Consider the following 15899-nt stretch of genomic DNA (forward strand, 5'->3'; position numbering starts at 1 on the left):
AGACAGATATTTTCCCACGGACCCTGCAGGCAAGCCTCTGCTCTGCATCATGCTGTTTATATATACCAACTTGCCCACCTTCTAATTACTCTGTAATTAGGCATTGATTTCCCTCAGCCAGCCTAGTGGTTCACATTGCCTTATACAAAAACATGTACCAGGCACTGTACCAGCCCTAAATCATTAAATGAGAGGCAGCCTGGGGGGAAATTTCCCCATCCCCCCTGGCCAGTCCTCCCGTTTCCATGGCAAATTTGAGAAGATCCAGGAGGTGGAGGGTGGTGTCAATGAACGATCTGTGTGGAGGGGGCTGAAGGATGTATAAAACTTTTCTTTCCCTACATCTCAGGTTCTCTTTAAATTAAGAAAATACCTTCTTTAGCAGACCAACATCACCAGATGTTGGGTGGGGAGAGTCTATGGACAGACGTAGGGTAGGGTTAGACTGACATTTTCATAGCTTTAACCACTTGAGGACCATGGGCTTAAACCCCCCTAAAGACCAGGCCATGCTTTACAAAATGGGCCACTGCAGCTTTAAGGCCTCGCTGCAGGGCCGCACAACTCAGCACACAATTGATTCCTCACCCCCTTTTCTTCCCACCAACAAAGCTCTCTGTTGATGGGGTCTGATCGCTCCCCCAATGTTTTTTTTTTATACAAATATTTATTTATTTTTTAATACATTTCCCTGTTTTTTTTTAATTATTTGTTTGCTCCCCCCGCCAGCCAATCAGCGTGACCGGCTGTCATAGGCTTCAGCCTATGACAGCTGATCACTGTCATGTCATGCCTGCCATAGATTGCAGCTCTGTACGGCTATAAAAGACGGCAGTTTCACTGTCTAAGGCTGGTTTCACAGTGGGACGTTACAGGCGCACGTTAGAGCAGCCTGTAACGCAGCCCACCGCACAGTAATGAAAAATCAATGGGGCTGTTCACAGTGCCCACGTTGCGTTGCATTGTAACGCTGCGTCACAAGACAACGTACTGCATGCAGTACTTTAGACGCGGCTGAGCCGCGTTAGACTGCTTGCACATGCTCAGTAATCTTGTGGAGGAGCGGAGAGCGGCCAGGCACATGGCTAATTAATATGCACTGCACGTTGTGACGTGCAGTGTTTACTTCCTGGAGCGGCCGCTCTGTGCGGCAATTGGCCGGCGGGACCACGTGATGCCGCATGCGCACAAGAGTGCGCATCACGGCATCACTGACGCCAGAGTGAGCTGCACAACGCGGCTCACTCTGACGTCCAGATCCAGCACCACCAGGCGTTCCGTTAGGGGGACGTTATGCGACCTTAACGCCCCCTCTAACGCAACGTCCTGGTGTGAAATTAGCCTAACAGTCTCCTAGTGGGGATCGCCGCTGGGAGGCTGATGGTGGAGCGGAGCTCAGTCATTCATGTGAAGATGCGCGCGCATCAGCACTCGCGATCTCCTGCAAATCCTCACCCCAGGACTTGACACCAATTGGCGTTAGGCGGTCCTAAGGCTGCCGCCTTGTTAAAGCTTATTGGCGTTAGGCGGTCTTTAGGTAGCAGCCAGATGGGCATTGCATCAGATATCTACTGACACTTGAGGTATCCAGATACCAACCAACATCAGTTATATATCAGTCTTCTACCAAAGGAGGGGTGACATCTAATAATGTGTGAAAGCCTTAAAGAGAACCCGAAGGCAGGGTTCTCACAACAAAATCCCCATACAGAGGCTGGCTCTGCCTATAGAGCCCAGCCTCTGTTGCTAATCAGATCCCCCCTAAATCCCCCCTGCGCTCAGTCAGACACCATAAATTACAGCCGCGCTGCTGACACGCAGCGTGTCAGCAGCGGCTGTGTTTAGCTTCCTAACATCAGTCTCTGCTCTCCCCTGCCTCCTGTATCGCTCCGGTCCCCGCCCATGTCCCTTCCCTCCCCACTGATTGGAGGGAAGGGACGCGGGCGGGGACCAGAGCTCTGCGGGAGGCGGGAGGAGCGCCGAGACTGACGTTAGGAAGGTAAACACAGCCGCACAGCGCGGCTGTGATTTATAGGGTCTGGCTGAGTGCAGGGGGGATTTAGGGGGGATCTGATTAGCAACAGAGGCTGGGCTCGATAGGCAGAGCCAGCCTCTGTATGGGGATTTTGTTGTGAGAACCCCGCCTCGGGTTCTCTTTTTTAAAAGGAATTGATCACACCTTTCTCTGAATCAGACTTTCAGGTATTCTTCTATGGTGCAGACAAAGATGCAGATGGCTATCTTACCTATGATGAAATGAAGAATGTCCTTGGAGATGAGGCTCCAGATGAAGAATTATTACAACAGTTTGACCGTGACCAAAACAAAATGTATTCCTACACTGAACTCATCAGAACATTCTTCCTGAAAGGTAAATTACATTAATATGCATCATGCATTAGCCATCAGGACTTTGTGATAAAACAGCTGGGCAAATTAGCTTTTATCACTGACATCAGGGGTGTTTCTAGGGTCCCTGGAGATCAGTGGCACCTGTGGGCACCAGGAGGGGAGGTAGCGGCAAAAAAATGGGCGTGGCCATGCGGTGAGTGGGCGTGGCCATGGGTGGGGCCAAATGTACATGAACTTAGCAGCGGTGTAAGCTACGGATAACGGGCCTGCCCATCGAAATATTGGACGGAGCCCCCTGTCCTTTATTTCGATCATTTACAATCAGTATAGGCATAGATCAAAGATGTATACGCACATACAATTTTGATTGGTCAATCACTGACCCCCAATTTCCCACCCCCGTGCAGTAAGTGGGCCAACAGACAATGAATTTTATGAACAGAGCTAAAATTGGCTAATCAAAATTGTATGTGTGTACCAGGCTTTACAGCTAATACTGTACATACTGAAAGTAGCAGGGATCAGCATACAATACAGCTGGTTTACAATCAATAAAGGCACAGAGTAACACCTTACACTGTACACACTGGAGGTAAATCAGCACACAGTGCAAGCACTAGAGAACAGCGTATACTGTACATACTGTAGGCAGCAGAATTCAGCACACTGCAGCTAGCGTGCCAAAAATATGACGATCACGTTGTGTGGCGTGCTTATCGCGCCGCACCAAAAAATGGGTGGGCCATGGACCAGAATATAGGTGTGGTAACGGGTGGAGACAAATTTACATGAACCTAGCAATGGTGGGACATCAGATTAGGACAGTGGTGGCGAACCGTTTGGAGGCCGAGTGCCCAAACTGCAACCTTAAGTCACTTACCGGTATCTATCGCAAAGTGGCAACAGCAATTTAAACTAAATACTGTACAAACGTTTTAACTCATACATGAACATTATGGAAAATCCAAGTTGAAAATAAACTGTGAAGATAAACAATTTCATCCATCCTACTCCTGAAAAATGTATTCAATTTTTTAGAACCTCCCAGTTTTATTTTCTGTTTTAAAACGCTAAAAAAGTAGGTTTAATGCTATTGTCTCATATGATAAGGATTCAGCTTTTCCCATAGTCTCGCAGTTAGCAATCATGTGACCCCCAACAAGACATATTCAGCAATCATGAGGCCCCCAACAAATCAGGAGGCCCCCAACAAGACAAATTCAGCAATCATGAGGCCTCCAACAAATCATGAGGCCCCCAACAAGACAAATTCAGCAATCATGAGGCCCCCAACAAGACAAATTCAGCAATCATGAGGCCCCCAACAAATCATGAGGCCCCCAACAAGACAAATTCAGCAATCATGAGGCCCCCAACAAATCATAAGGCTCCCAACAAGACACATTCAGCAGTCATGAGGCACATAAATAGACAGCATTTCACATAAATAGGCAGAATGCCCCCTTAATATGGTAGCCCTCCCAAGTTAGGTAGTGAGTGACAGGGACCCCCAGGTTAGCTAGTGAGTGACAGGCGCCTCCAGTTAGGTAGTGAGTGACAGGGACCCCGATAGTGAGTGACAGGGAGCACCTTTAGGTAGTGAGTGAGTGCCAGGGAGCCCCTTTAGGCAGTGAGTGAGTGCCAGGAAGCCCCTTTAGGCAGTGAGTGAGTGCCAGGAAGCCCCTTTAGGCAGTGAGTGGGTGCCAGGAAGCCCCTTTAGGCAGTGAGTGAGTGCCAGGGAGCCCCTTTAGGCAGTGAGTGAGTGCCAGGGAGCCCCTTTAGGCAGTGAGTGCCAGGAAGCCCCTTTAGGCAGTGAGTGAGTGACAGGAAGCCCCTTTAGGCAGTGAGTGAGTGACAGGGAGCCCCTTTAGGCAGTGAGTGAGTGACAGGGAGCCCCTTTAGGCAGTGAGTGAGTGACAGGGAGCCCCTTTAGGCAGTGAGTGAGTGACAGGGAGCCCCTTTAGGGAGTGAGTGAGTGACAGGGAGCCCCTTTAGGGAGTGAGTGAGTGACAGGGAGGCCCTTTAGGGAGTGAGTGCGTGCCAGGGAGCCCCTTTAGTGAGTGAGTGCGTGCCAGGGAGCCCCTTTAGGGAGTGGGTGCGTGCCAGGGAGCCCCTTTAGGGAGTGGGTGCGTGCCAGGGGAGCCCCTTTAGGGAGTGAGTGAGTGCCAGGGGAGCCCCTTTAGGGAGTGAGTAAGTGCCAGGGAGCCCCTTTAGGGAGTGAGTGCGTGCCAGGGAGCCCCTTTAGGGAGTGAGTGCGTGCCAGGGAGCCCCTTTAGGGAGTGAGTGAGTGACAGGGAGCCCCTTTAGGGAGTGAGTGACAGGGAGCCCCTTTAGGGAGTGAGTGACAGGGAGCCCCTTTAGGGAGTGAGTGCCAGGGAGCCCCTTTAGGGAGTGAGTGAGTGCCAGGGAGCCCCTTTAGGGAGTGAGTGAGTGCCAGGGAGCCCCTTTAGGGAGTGAGTGCGTGCCAGGGAGCCCCTTTAGGGAGTGAGTGAGTGCCAGGGAGCCCCTTTAGGGAGTGAGTGAGTGACAGGGAGCCCCTTTAGGGAGTGAGTGAGTGACAGGTAGCCCCTTTAGGGAGTGAGTGAGTGACAGGTAGCCCCTTTAGGGAGTGAGTGAGTGAGTGACAGGGAGCCCCTTTAGGGAGTGAGTGAGTGCCAGGGAGCCCCTTTAGGGAGTGAGTGAGTGCCAGGGAGCCCCGTGAGTGAGTGAGTGAGTGACAGGGAGGCCCCCTCTCTAGCCGCCGCCGCTCCCCCCCCTACCTCTCAGCAGACCTCAGGATCAGCGGCGACCCGACCAGATGTACGAGCGGGCGCTGGACGCACCCGCTCGATATGCGGAAGTGATGTCACTTCCGCATATCAGTGCGGGCGCTGGGTCCTAGCGCCCGCACGATTGGTCGCCGGCTCGCCGCCTGATCCTGAGGTCTGAGACGCGGCGGCGGCGGCTGGAGGGAGCCGCTGACAGAGGGGGCAGCGGCGGCCGGGAGATCCGTGGCACCCCAGGAAAGATTGGGGGCACGTGCCCCCCTAAAACAGGGCTAGCGACGCCCCTGTTTGACAGATCACAACAGATGGCAGCATAGTAAACATGGGATTTTTTTTTATCACACTACAGACTAATGTGCCTTTACACTAGTAGATATTTTCAATAGATTTTAGCATATAATCTATTAGAAATCTGTGCAACGGTCTCCATCTTTTGAGCCACTCAGGTCTCCCCCATATAAAATATGTAACCCCTCCAGCCCATGTTGTGTGTCACCTGTCTGCTGTTGCGCCTTCTCCTATGTCCTGTGCCTTTCTCCATGGCCGCCGGGGGCACCTGTACTCCATTAACACACTGCATGTACTGACCTCACGAACATGCAGCAGTATTACATAGTACAAGCACCCCGGCAACCATGGTGAGAGATACTGGACACAGGAAGAGGAGAGACAGACAGGTGAGCCTACAACATTCACCATGGGCACAGGAAGTACATATTTTACCACTGTGCACTCTATATCTATACATTTATATGTTAAAGGAGCAGGATCTACTGAAACAGGCATCTTTGTACACTATAACAACATGAGACAGACATCTGTCCACTCTACAAAGTGTTACATCAGAGCACCCACTGCAGTGGATAAATTATATTAATGTCTGTGCCTGCTACGCAAACTATGCAATGGCTTAAAATGTATGCAATATGCTTTCTGTGAATGATTAAGGGTGTGAAGTAGGACTAGTGTGCCTATCCAACTCCTGTGCACCTTTCACGAGGTACACTTCAAAATCTCCCTGTGGTTAGAGAGATACAGAGGAGACCATATATTTTGAATTAGAACAATGACTGTTGCCTGTTTGTCTTGCTGACTCCATGCTTTTTATACTTCCAGCTCTTTCCTATAAACAGCAAAACAGCACATTTACCATACCATTCAGCTGCCCAATAGCCAGAGCAAGCACTTTCCAGAGCTTGTAATGTAACCACAGGTCTGTCAATGGTTGACACGCAGTACAGTTACTGTCTTGGAACAATGCTGCCTGTTACAGCTTGCTGGTGGATGTATATGAATAGGAGGACTGCCCATGGCTAATGGACGATTTGGATGCCCCATAGGCGCAAATATTGCCTATTACGTGCTCAAAGCAGAAATTTGGGCGCATGATAATTATCTTTTCAAAATTACAATGTTTTTGAAATGAGTTACTGTTTTAACTGCTTGCCGACTGCGTTACGCCGACGGGTGTGGCTGTGGTGGCAGCCCCAGGACCTCCTAACGCCAACTGGCATAAGGTCCTTGGGGCGGGTATTGTAGAAGATTGTGCGCACTGATGCACGCGCATCTCCGCATGAATGACGGAGCGGATCTCATCCATCAGTCCCCCAACGGCGATACCTGCTGGGAGACTGTTAGATGGTGAACCCACCATCTCATTAACCTGTACAGCGTTGCGATCAAATGCAGTGCTGTACTTGGGACAGCCGTGTGGCACGGCTGTCCCCTCGGTAGCTGCGGAAGTGATCCGCTGTCATAGGCTGAAGCCTATGACAGCCGATCACACTGATTGGCTGACGGGGGGAGTAAAAAAATAAGTAAATAAATAGTAACATTTATTTAAAAAGTAATAACAAATATTTGTAAAAAAAATTAATAAACAAACATCTGGGGGTGATCAGACCCCACTAACAGAGAGCTCTGTTGGTGGGGATAAAATGGGGGGGGGAATCACTTGTGTGCTGAGTTGGACGGCCCTGCAGCGAGGCCTTAAAGCTGCAGTAGCTTACTTGTTAAAAAATGGCCTGGTCTTTAGGGGGTTTAACACTGCGGTCCTCAAGTGGTTAAAAATTAGAACATTGACATTTCTAATGTTTTGTATTTACATATTATTAATTTAAAAAAAGAATCGTTTTGAAATATATCATTCTGAACATTATGATAGGAGGGGGATCTAGGGTTAGGCATCAGGAAAGAGGGTTTTAGGGTTAGACGTCAGGAAGGAGGAGGGCTTAGGGTTAGGCATCAAGGGGGTTTTAGGGCTAGGCATCAGGCAGGCGGGTTTTATTGTTACGCGTCAACAAGGGGCAGTTTTAGGGTTTGGCATCAAGAAGGGGGATTTTAGTGTTAGGCAACAGGAAGGGTGGTTTTAGGGTTTGGCGTCAGGAAAGGGGGGGAGGGTTATGCATCAGGAAGGGGGGGTTTAGGGTTAGACATCTGAGGTGGAGAGTTCTGAGAGTGAATAGGGTTAGGTTAAGTTATAGTAAATATTGTTAATATATCCTGATATTTTATTTTGATAATTCTCACTATTTACACTTTAAAAACCAAAAATATCGGTACATATTAATGATAATTTTATTAACAAAAAAAACACCCATTTAACCCCCTCCCCCCCTTTCCTTATGACATGCACACCTAAATGTGACTGTGTAATTTGAGTGATATACATGTAGCTATACTTTTATCCATTTACACAATACAGACTGCCTGTCTCGCCTCCTGATCCTTTGCCTCTGATACTTATAAAGTAACCCTGTAGCGAGATAGATATGGAGGCTTCCATTTTTTTCTTTTTAAACAATGCAGGTTGCCTGACTCTGTGGCCAGTCTTTCTTTAGTGTCTGAATCACACACCTTAAACAAGCAAAACGTTAGTGTAGTCAAACTAGCCAGAGCACCTGATTTGCATCCTTGTTCTGAGTGCACATGGTAGATGCATGTCGCCCATCAGGCATCGAGACCCACTCCCTCAGGCAACATTGCCGAGCCAACACTGCACACATTCATCAGTAGCCTGCAGGCTAATTATGTGTTTTGCTACTATGCAGGGCCGACAGAATGGTGCTGGTGTGATGTCAAGTGAGAGCTGGGCAAGAGGAGAGAACAATACCCTCGGCCATCGCTTGGTCGAATGGAACAAACAGGCAGGGGTGGGGGCTTCTGTACACATGCAGGATGATTCTTGGTAGTGATTATTATCGGTTGCTTTGGCCACGTGTCATCTAGCGATGGTGATGCATGGATCACGGTCATTAACCTACGGTTGGGGTATGAACTCTTTCAACAAACGGAGGCAATGAACTACTCCTTCTGAAAATACACTCTCATTCACATAACAATGTTTTGTGTATCTAATGTACCCTAGGTTTCCTGACATTTAGCTTATTGAAACATCAGTCAAATGTGACATTATTCCACCATATACACCAATTAAATGTAATGTAAGAAAAGAAAATTCAGTATTTTTACAGTTTATTGCCCTTTATGTTGATAGTTTTGATAATTGTGTTTGGGACCATGCAGATCTGGACTCTGGACCAGAGATTTTTTTTTTCTATTTTAGAGCTGTGATCACTGTGATTGTCTCTAATGTTTTATCTTCTGTTTGAAATAACTTTTTAGCATTCTGCAATTGAAAAGTATGAAAAAGTAGGAGAAAATTTACTGTCAAAATTATTCTCAGTATTTTGTTGATTGCTGGTGGCTTAACCACTTGAGGACCACAGTGTTAAACCCCCTAAAGATCAGGCCATTTTTCTGAAATTGGGCCACTGCAGCTTTAAGGCCTCGCTGCAGGGCCACACAACTCAGCACCCAAATTATTCCCCCCCCCCTTTTCTCCCCACCAACAGAGCTCTCTGTTGGTGGGGTCTGATCGCCCCCCCCCCAGATATTTGTTTATAATTCCACAAATATTTGTTATTTTTTATTAAATTTCCCTATTTTTTTATATTTCTGTATTCCCCCACCAGCCAATCAGCGTGATCGGCTGTCATAGGCTCCAGCCTATGACAGCCGATCACTTCCCTGCCTCTGGAGGGGACAGCCGTGTGACACGGTTGTCCCCAGTGCTGCACTGCCTTAGATTGCAGCACTGTACATGGTAATTAGATGGCGATTTCGCCATCTAACAGTCTAGCGGTGATCGCCGCCGGGAGACTGAAGGCAGAGCTTAGCTTCGTCATTCACGCGGAGATGTACGCGCATCAGCGTGCACAATCTCCTGCAATACCCCCCCCCCCCCCTCCCAGGATCTTACGCCGATCGGCATTAGACGGTCCTGGGGCTGCCACCACCACCACGCCCGTCAGCATGACGTGGTCGGCAAGAGGTTAATAAGCATTGCATTGCTACGATGTGAAAATATCCCCTAGGAGAAAACTTGGAGAAAAAGTGAATTGGATCAAGGCCTGTTTTGGGTAACAGCTTTTCTGGTTTAAAACAAATGTCAGCTTTAATGGGTTGCCTACTAAATGCAGATGTTCCAACCCTGCAGATGTTCTATCCCTGCAAATCTGTCAGCTTGGCACTGATGTAAGAATAGAGTACACTGTATAAACTTTTAAAAAACAAAAAGGCAATACCCACCACATTACGGTCTCTGTTAGACAATTTGACTTTCTTCAACAAGCACTCAATAAGCAGTACAAAGAACTTTTTCTATAGCTAAGACTACCAACAAATTGGTAAAAACAAATTGAAAAATAAAATGACTGAAACTTAAAATAGATAAAATTACACAGTATATCTAACTATGCTTTCCATTTATATGTTTTGATTAAAAAGATGGAGAGTAAGAAGTTTCAACCAGAGAAGAAGATACAGAAAAAAAGAAGCCTGGGAAAGAAAAAGAAAAAAAAACAAAACACAAGTATCCTTAAAATGGAACAGTTTTATTTCTGTTGATGCTTATACACAAACATAAATGCATATTTCTAATTAAAAAAATATGTTACTTTATACATTTTAAAACCTGTACTTTAGATATTAGAATAAATAATTTGTTTTTGTTTTTTTCTGGTTTGTGCCTACAAGAAATTGTTTTGTACTTTTTTATTGTTGATGAAGCTGGTGTTGTACACTAAGATGAAAAAATAGTCAAAACAAGTTGTAACGAAAGACAAAAATTGTTAGTATTAACTTGTTAGTTTTCACATTTGTTATAAAAAGATCATGTCTTACTTGCTGCAAAAAAGCCAGGTAACCATCAGGGGTGGGCAAAGACTGCTATCTTGCCCATCTGAATCCTTTTCTGGGTTAAGGTGGCGACACAAAATATAAACTTATTTTAACCCTTTCCAATCCAATTTCTGGATCACCCATGTCTCCCCAGCAGTTACTTTTTCCACCATTGTGCAGAGGGGTGTGGGTGATACTCAGAGTGCTACAGGAGGGATACGGAGGGCCTCCACCTCCTGGCACTAGAACCAGAAGGTGCCCAAGCATCAGGGGGAGGGAGCAAGGCTGGTGCCAGCTTGCATGATTTAGTTCCACACCCTTGAATGCACCAGCGTAATTCTGTAACTATGTTGTGTGGTGTGGTGGTGGAGGAGATCAAAGTGTTGGAATTTGTCCTACACTCTGATCCACATAGGATGATGCCATGCCAGACTAGATCTGGCAACAGCAACCCTAATGTCCCGCCCAAAATGCACCCATGTAATATCTAAATGATGTGGGCAGTGGCAAAAGATAGAGCCGGCGGTTATCAAAGAGTCGGACTTTGTCTAACACTTAGAGCTAAAGGTAATTGTGTAATTTTTTCCAGGAACAGCATCCCCTAGTTTGACTATGTACAACATAGGACCTATGCTAAACATGTCAAACAAAGTCCAACATAGGATTGGAAATGGTTAAGGTTTATTTAGTCACTATTTATCAGCCTAATGCTATGAACACACATTAGAATTCTGTCACCCAAACTGATCCTTTATGTGCAGAGTAAGTGACAGATCTACCATCCTCTGCACATACAGGCCTCTTGTTCTTCTCAATCGTCCACTATCTATAATACTGTACATGCTTCTCAGTCAAGCCACAGGTGCAAGATTGTGGTGCAAGATTGTGCAGGCAGGGTAAAGACATTAGATTATGGTTTGCACAGAGCAACTAATATCCAAAACCTGCAAAGTGTAAACCACTTAAGCTGGGTGAATGTTTTGTCTAATAATTGTGTCAGGATGTCACTGGCTTTCAGCATCACATGGAACACATAAGTACTGTCACTGATCATTTAATGAACTATGCGGTCCTTAGGTAAGATTTAGAAATAGAAACACAATGAGGAGGGCAAACAAAAGGTGTTGTGAAGTTAAGCAAATATATACATTACTATTATTTTCTACCCTAAAATCCTTCAAACACATTCACATCTACATCATGGAACTAAAAACAACAATATGAAGTTGTGCTTCTGTAATTTTTTTTGTTGGTTTCATTTCGAAACGTATATTTTACAACTGGAAAAATAACTTATTTTTTTGGTAATACTATCAGTGTATAGATAGGATCAGAAAAAGCTCTAAAATGTGTTCATCGATATAGTAAGTCAAAACTGGAATCTAATCAAACAATGCACCACAACACTTGTATGATAAACACCAAATCTCTAGATCTCGATAGTACGTCAAATCAACATTCAGGTACAAAGAACAGTTTTCTCTGTGGTACGGTTTTCTTATATCTTATATCTCTTTGTGCTTCTCATAGAGGCTATAGTACAAAAAGTTTCACCATCACAACATCTTCAGGGACCAAGGAGGAAATACAGTTTGCCACCACTAAAGACAGTGTTCATATTAAACAATTATGTGTAGGAGCAGCCGTGACAGTAGGCAGAGGAGAGGCAAATTATGATGCATCATATCGGTCTTGATTTGAAATGTTGTACTGGATTACTGGCTCATGTATAAACATGTGGTTTACATTGTAAGTTGTTATTTACCTTTTTTTTCTTTTTCCTTAGGCCACATTCACTGTGGTGCATTCCAGTGTGGTGTAACAACCGCTTTGTAACATGGCGTACCACACTGCAGTGCAACACCTGTGCAATGTTTACAGTGATGCAGGAGCATTGTGATTTAACAAATTGCGGCATCATAACTCACTGCATGCAGTGCGTTACTACTAAACGCGCATCAACAGTGAGAGTAAGGCATACTTTTCATTGACTATATGCTTCATTATACACAATGCAATGCAAGCATGACATGCAGCGCTGCTGTTCTGATCCATTGCGTTGACTGTGAATGTGGCCTTAGAAAAGGAGCTTTTTAGTTCAACTTTTTAGATGCTGGGCAGACACTCAATAAGGTGGCCTGTTAAAATGTTCTTTGAGCCCTTATGCTGATTTGACCTACTTTAAGGCCTAGGTTCTCAGCATGTGGTACGCATACAGCAGAGGGTACTTCTGATGGGTCCAGGGGATACCCGAGCTTGATACAGATTTTTAATTTAGAGTTTTCAAAAATAAAAGATCAAATTACTATTTTAGCCATTTAAATGAAATAGTAAACTCTTGAAAATTGTTTAGAAACAATTATATGTACTGCAAAATATCTGTCAAGGAGTACTGGAGATAATCTTCACCAGCCATACCAGAGGGTGCTTGGTGAGAACAGGCTTTCAAAAGGGGCACATACCAATAAAATGTCTAATGACTTGGTGCCCATCTTACAAGTGGTATGGTGGCGGCTATAAAGGATTCCTTTTTGTAATGGAGAGTTCAGTAAATTAACATGTATATCATGTTGGTAATTATTTCTTATTGCCTATTATAAATATTTTTTTTCCACTAATTTCCATAATATTTATTTACTGCTTTCATGCATCTACAAGACAATTGGATTTGTCAAGGCATACAAGTTTTTATTAATGTACTGTTCTGTGGTTTTGATTAAAAATTATTCTGTTATTGTTGAAAATGTGACTTTGCTGTGTTTCAGTAAAGGGTTTAACCACTTCACAACTGAGGGGTTTTACCCCTTGAGCACCAAAGCAATTTCCACCTTTCAGCGCTCCTTCCACTCATTCGTCTATAACTTTATCATTACTTATCGCAATTAAATGAACTATATCTTGTTTTTTTCGCCATCAATTAGGCTTTCTTTAGGTGGGACATTACGCCAAGAATTATTTTATTCTTAATGTGTTTTAATAAGAAAATAGGAAAAAATGTGGGGAAAAAAATCATTATTTTTCAGTTTTCGGCCATAATAGTTTTTAATGCATGCTACTGTAATGAAAACCCATTAAATTTATTTGCCCATTTGTCCCAGTTATAAAACCATTTAAATTATGTGCCTATCACAATGTTTGGCGCCAATATTTTATTTGGAAATAAAGGTGCATGTTTTTCAGTTTTGCGTCCATCCCTAATTACAAGCCCATAGTTTATAAAGTAACAGTGTTATACCCTCTTGACAAATATTTAAAAAGTTCAGTCCCTAAGGTAACTATTTATGTATTTTTTTTTATTGTAATTTTTTTTATTACAAAAAAAAAAAAATGGGGAGTGTGGGAGGTAATGAGTTAATTTTTTGTGTAAAACGAATGTATTCGCATATGAAAAATGCTTTAGGGTGTAGTTTTACTATTTGGCCACAAGATAGCCATAGTAACTTTTTGTTTATGCGACCTGCAAGCGTGATCATTGTGGGGGGCTTAGATCAATGAACTGGAATGGTTTTTCCCGCTAATTGATCTCTGGGCAAGCAGGCGGCGGCGTGCACGAGAGCGGGAGCGCGCGCACGAGCGAGCGGAAGCGCGGGCAGCAACAGGAGCGCGGCCTTGGGGGTGAAAGGATGGAAAAAGGGATGGAGATATCCGCACCTATGGGGGTAAAGTGGTTAAAGGACAGGGAACAGCACAGGGTGGGGTTGGGATTGTTCCAAGAATAACAGAACAGCTGTTAAATCAGCTTGTCTTCGAAATATCTTCTTCAGCAACCAAATCACTTACATTTCAAGTCTGCATGTATAAATTGCTGTTAACTGATAATATAGACTAAGGCAATGTCACCTGAGGGAAATTCCACAGCAGTAAAGATCAAAGTTGCCTTCACAGAAGCACCGTGGGAGAGTGAAATTCTATGTTACAGGTGAACTAAGGATTTAAAAAAAAAAAGGACATGCATGCCATGTATCATTAAAATGAAGGTGTCAGCCCCAGTAGAAAATACATAGATAAAGTCTCTAACTACAAGACATTTTCTATTATTTTTACATGTTTGAATCTGCTTTAATAAATGTAAAAGAAGTAAAAGACTGTTAGAAGAGGAGCAAAAAGGTTTACAGTCAGGAGCTTCATACAAGAAACTTAATAAAGCTGCTCCGACCGTAACAGAAGAACACATTTAAGCAGTTTATTTTGGCGCCTGTAGACTTCATCAGGAGTTATATGTACAGTATGTATACTTAGGTTTTCTTTAGTTTGATCTTTTCAACAAACGTATTTACACATTAACCAATGCAGTACTGGTCCACCTTGATGGGTGTAAGAGTTAAGGCCCATACAAATGCACAGTTACTGTCACCTGTGAGGATTGTTGCTGATAATTTCAGATAACAGCTTTAGGAACAATACGTGTAGAATCAAGTAGCCTGTTTTGTTGTATGGAGAAGGTCAGGGGTACAATAATCAGAAGATGATTGGGAGGAGTCAAACAACAATGTTCATGTTAGTTGCTTAGTTATAGCAGATTGCTAAAGGACATTGCTACATTTTCACCTAAGACTGTTACAAAATCGTCTTAGGTGACAACAAACAAGCACCAGCATGTCCCTTCAGAATTATTTATTGACAGAACATCAATGTTACAAAAAACTAGTAATTCCAGAACGCTAGAACTTAGTAAAGCTAGTACAATTTTTTTTTTAAAACATTACTCTCAAGTATGACATTTTTAAAATTAGAAAATACTCCACATACTACTAAAAAGGAAAAAATCCCTCTGCTGTTGTCCTAAACAGAATGTCAACTCAAAGTACTATAGTTTGAGTGTTATCACTTTTTTTTTACATGAGCTTATAGTTATGTGGTCAGAATTCAACGCAATTTCCCTGTCTACATCTCTGAATGCAATGCCTTCCACAGATGACCGAAGCAGTGTAAAGCCTTATACATATGCTTGACCACTTTTGCCTGAAACAAGCGAGGAACAACAGGCCGGCCTAGTATCACTAAAAAAAAAAGAGGCCCAGCAATGCAAAAAGACACAGATTATTATCCATGTAACCAATCCATCCTGGCAGATCTGTTCAGATGATAATCGGTGTAAGTCGTTTGAAAGCCATTTGTAATAGACGATGATAAACAAGCACTACATTAAAAAAAAAAAAAAAACCTTGTGCGTGGCTAGTTATGTACTTTTGGGTCATCAGCTTTTAGCTTTCACTAATGATCTAATCGGTAGACCATCGCAATGCTGTCAATTAATTCAAATGCCAAATGTCATTTGTTTGTCATTTAACATCAGGGATTGCTGTTGTCTACCGCCAGTGATCAAGCATATGTGTGAAGTTTAAAAATCAGAGAGATATAAGGAGCTACCAGAATACCGAGATGTTACTTATCTAAGAACTATAAGCAGTAAAGTGAATGGATGTTCACAATTATTGTCTGGGCAAAAACAATGGTCTTGGACAAGAAAGCTTTGTACCATCTATGCATTCCTCTGCTAAGTTTTCATGTGTGGCTGGCATAAACTCTTAACATTGCTTTACATCTACTCAACAGTACAACGACTGTTCACTTAATTAAATAATAATAATGTCCACCAAT

At 43.9% G+C, this 15899-nt stretch overlaps 1 protein-coding gene across 1 annotated transcript in view; it reads left to right on the plus strand.

The window, feature by feature from the left end:
* LOC137571526 (EF-hand calcium-binding domain-containing protein 14-like) overlaps positions 1-10104 on the plus strand; it is a 97664-nt gene extending 87560 nt beyond the window's left edge. Inside the window, exons 9-10 of the mRNA XM_068280759.1 lie at positions 2195-2371; positions 9906-10104. Coding sequence (XP_068136860.1) covers positions 2195-2371; positions 9906-9916 — 188 coding nt within the window. The 3' untranslated portion in view covers positions 9917-10104. The remainder of the gene's footprint in view (positions 1-2194; positions 2372-9905) is intronic.
* The last annotated feature ends 5795 nt before the right edge of the window (positions 10105-15899 follow it).

Source organism: Hyperolius riggenbachi, chromosome 1 (genome assembly GCF_040937935.1).
Source record: "Hyperolius riggenbachi isolate aHypRig1 chromosome 1, aHypRig1.pri, whole genome shotgun sequence".
NCBI lineage: Eukaryota > Metazoa > Chordata > Amphibia > Anura > Hyperoliidae > Hyperolius > Hyperolius riggenbachi.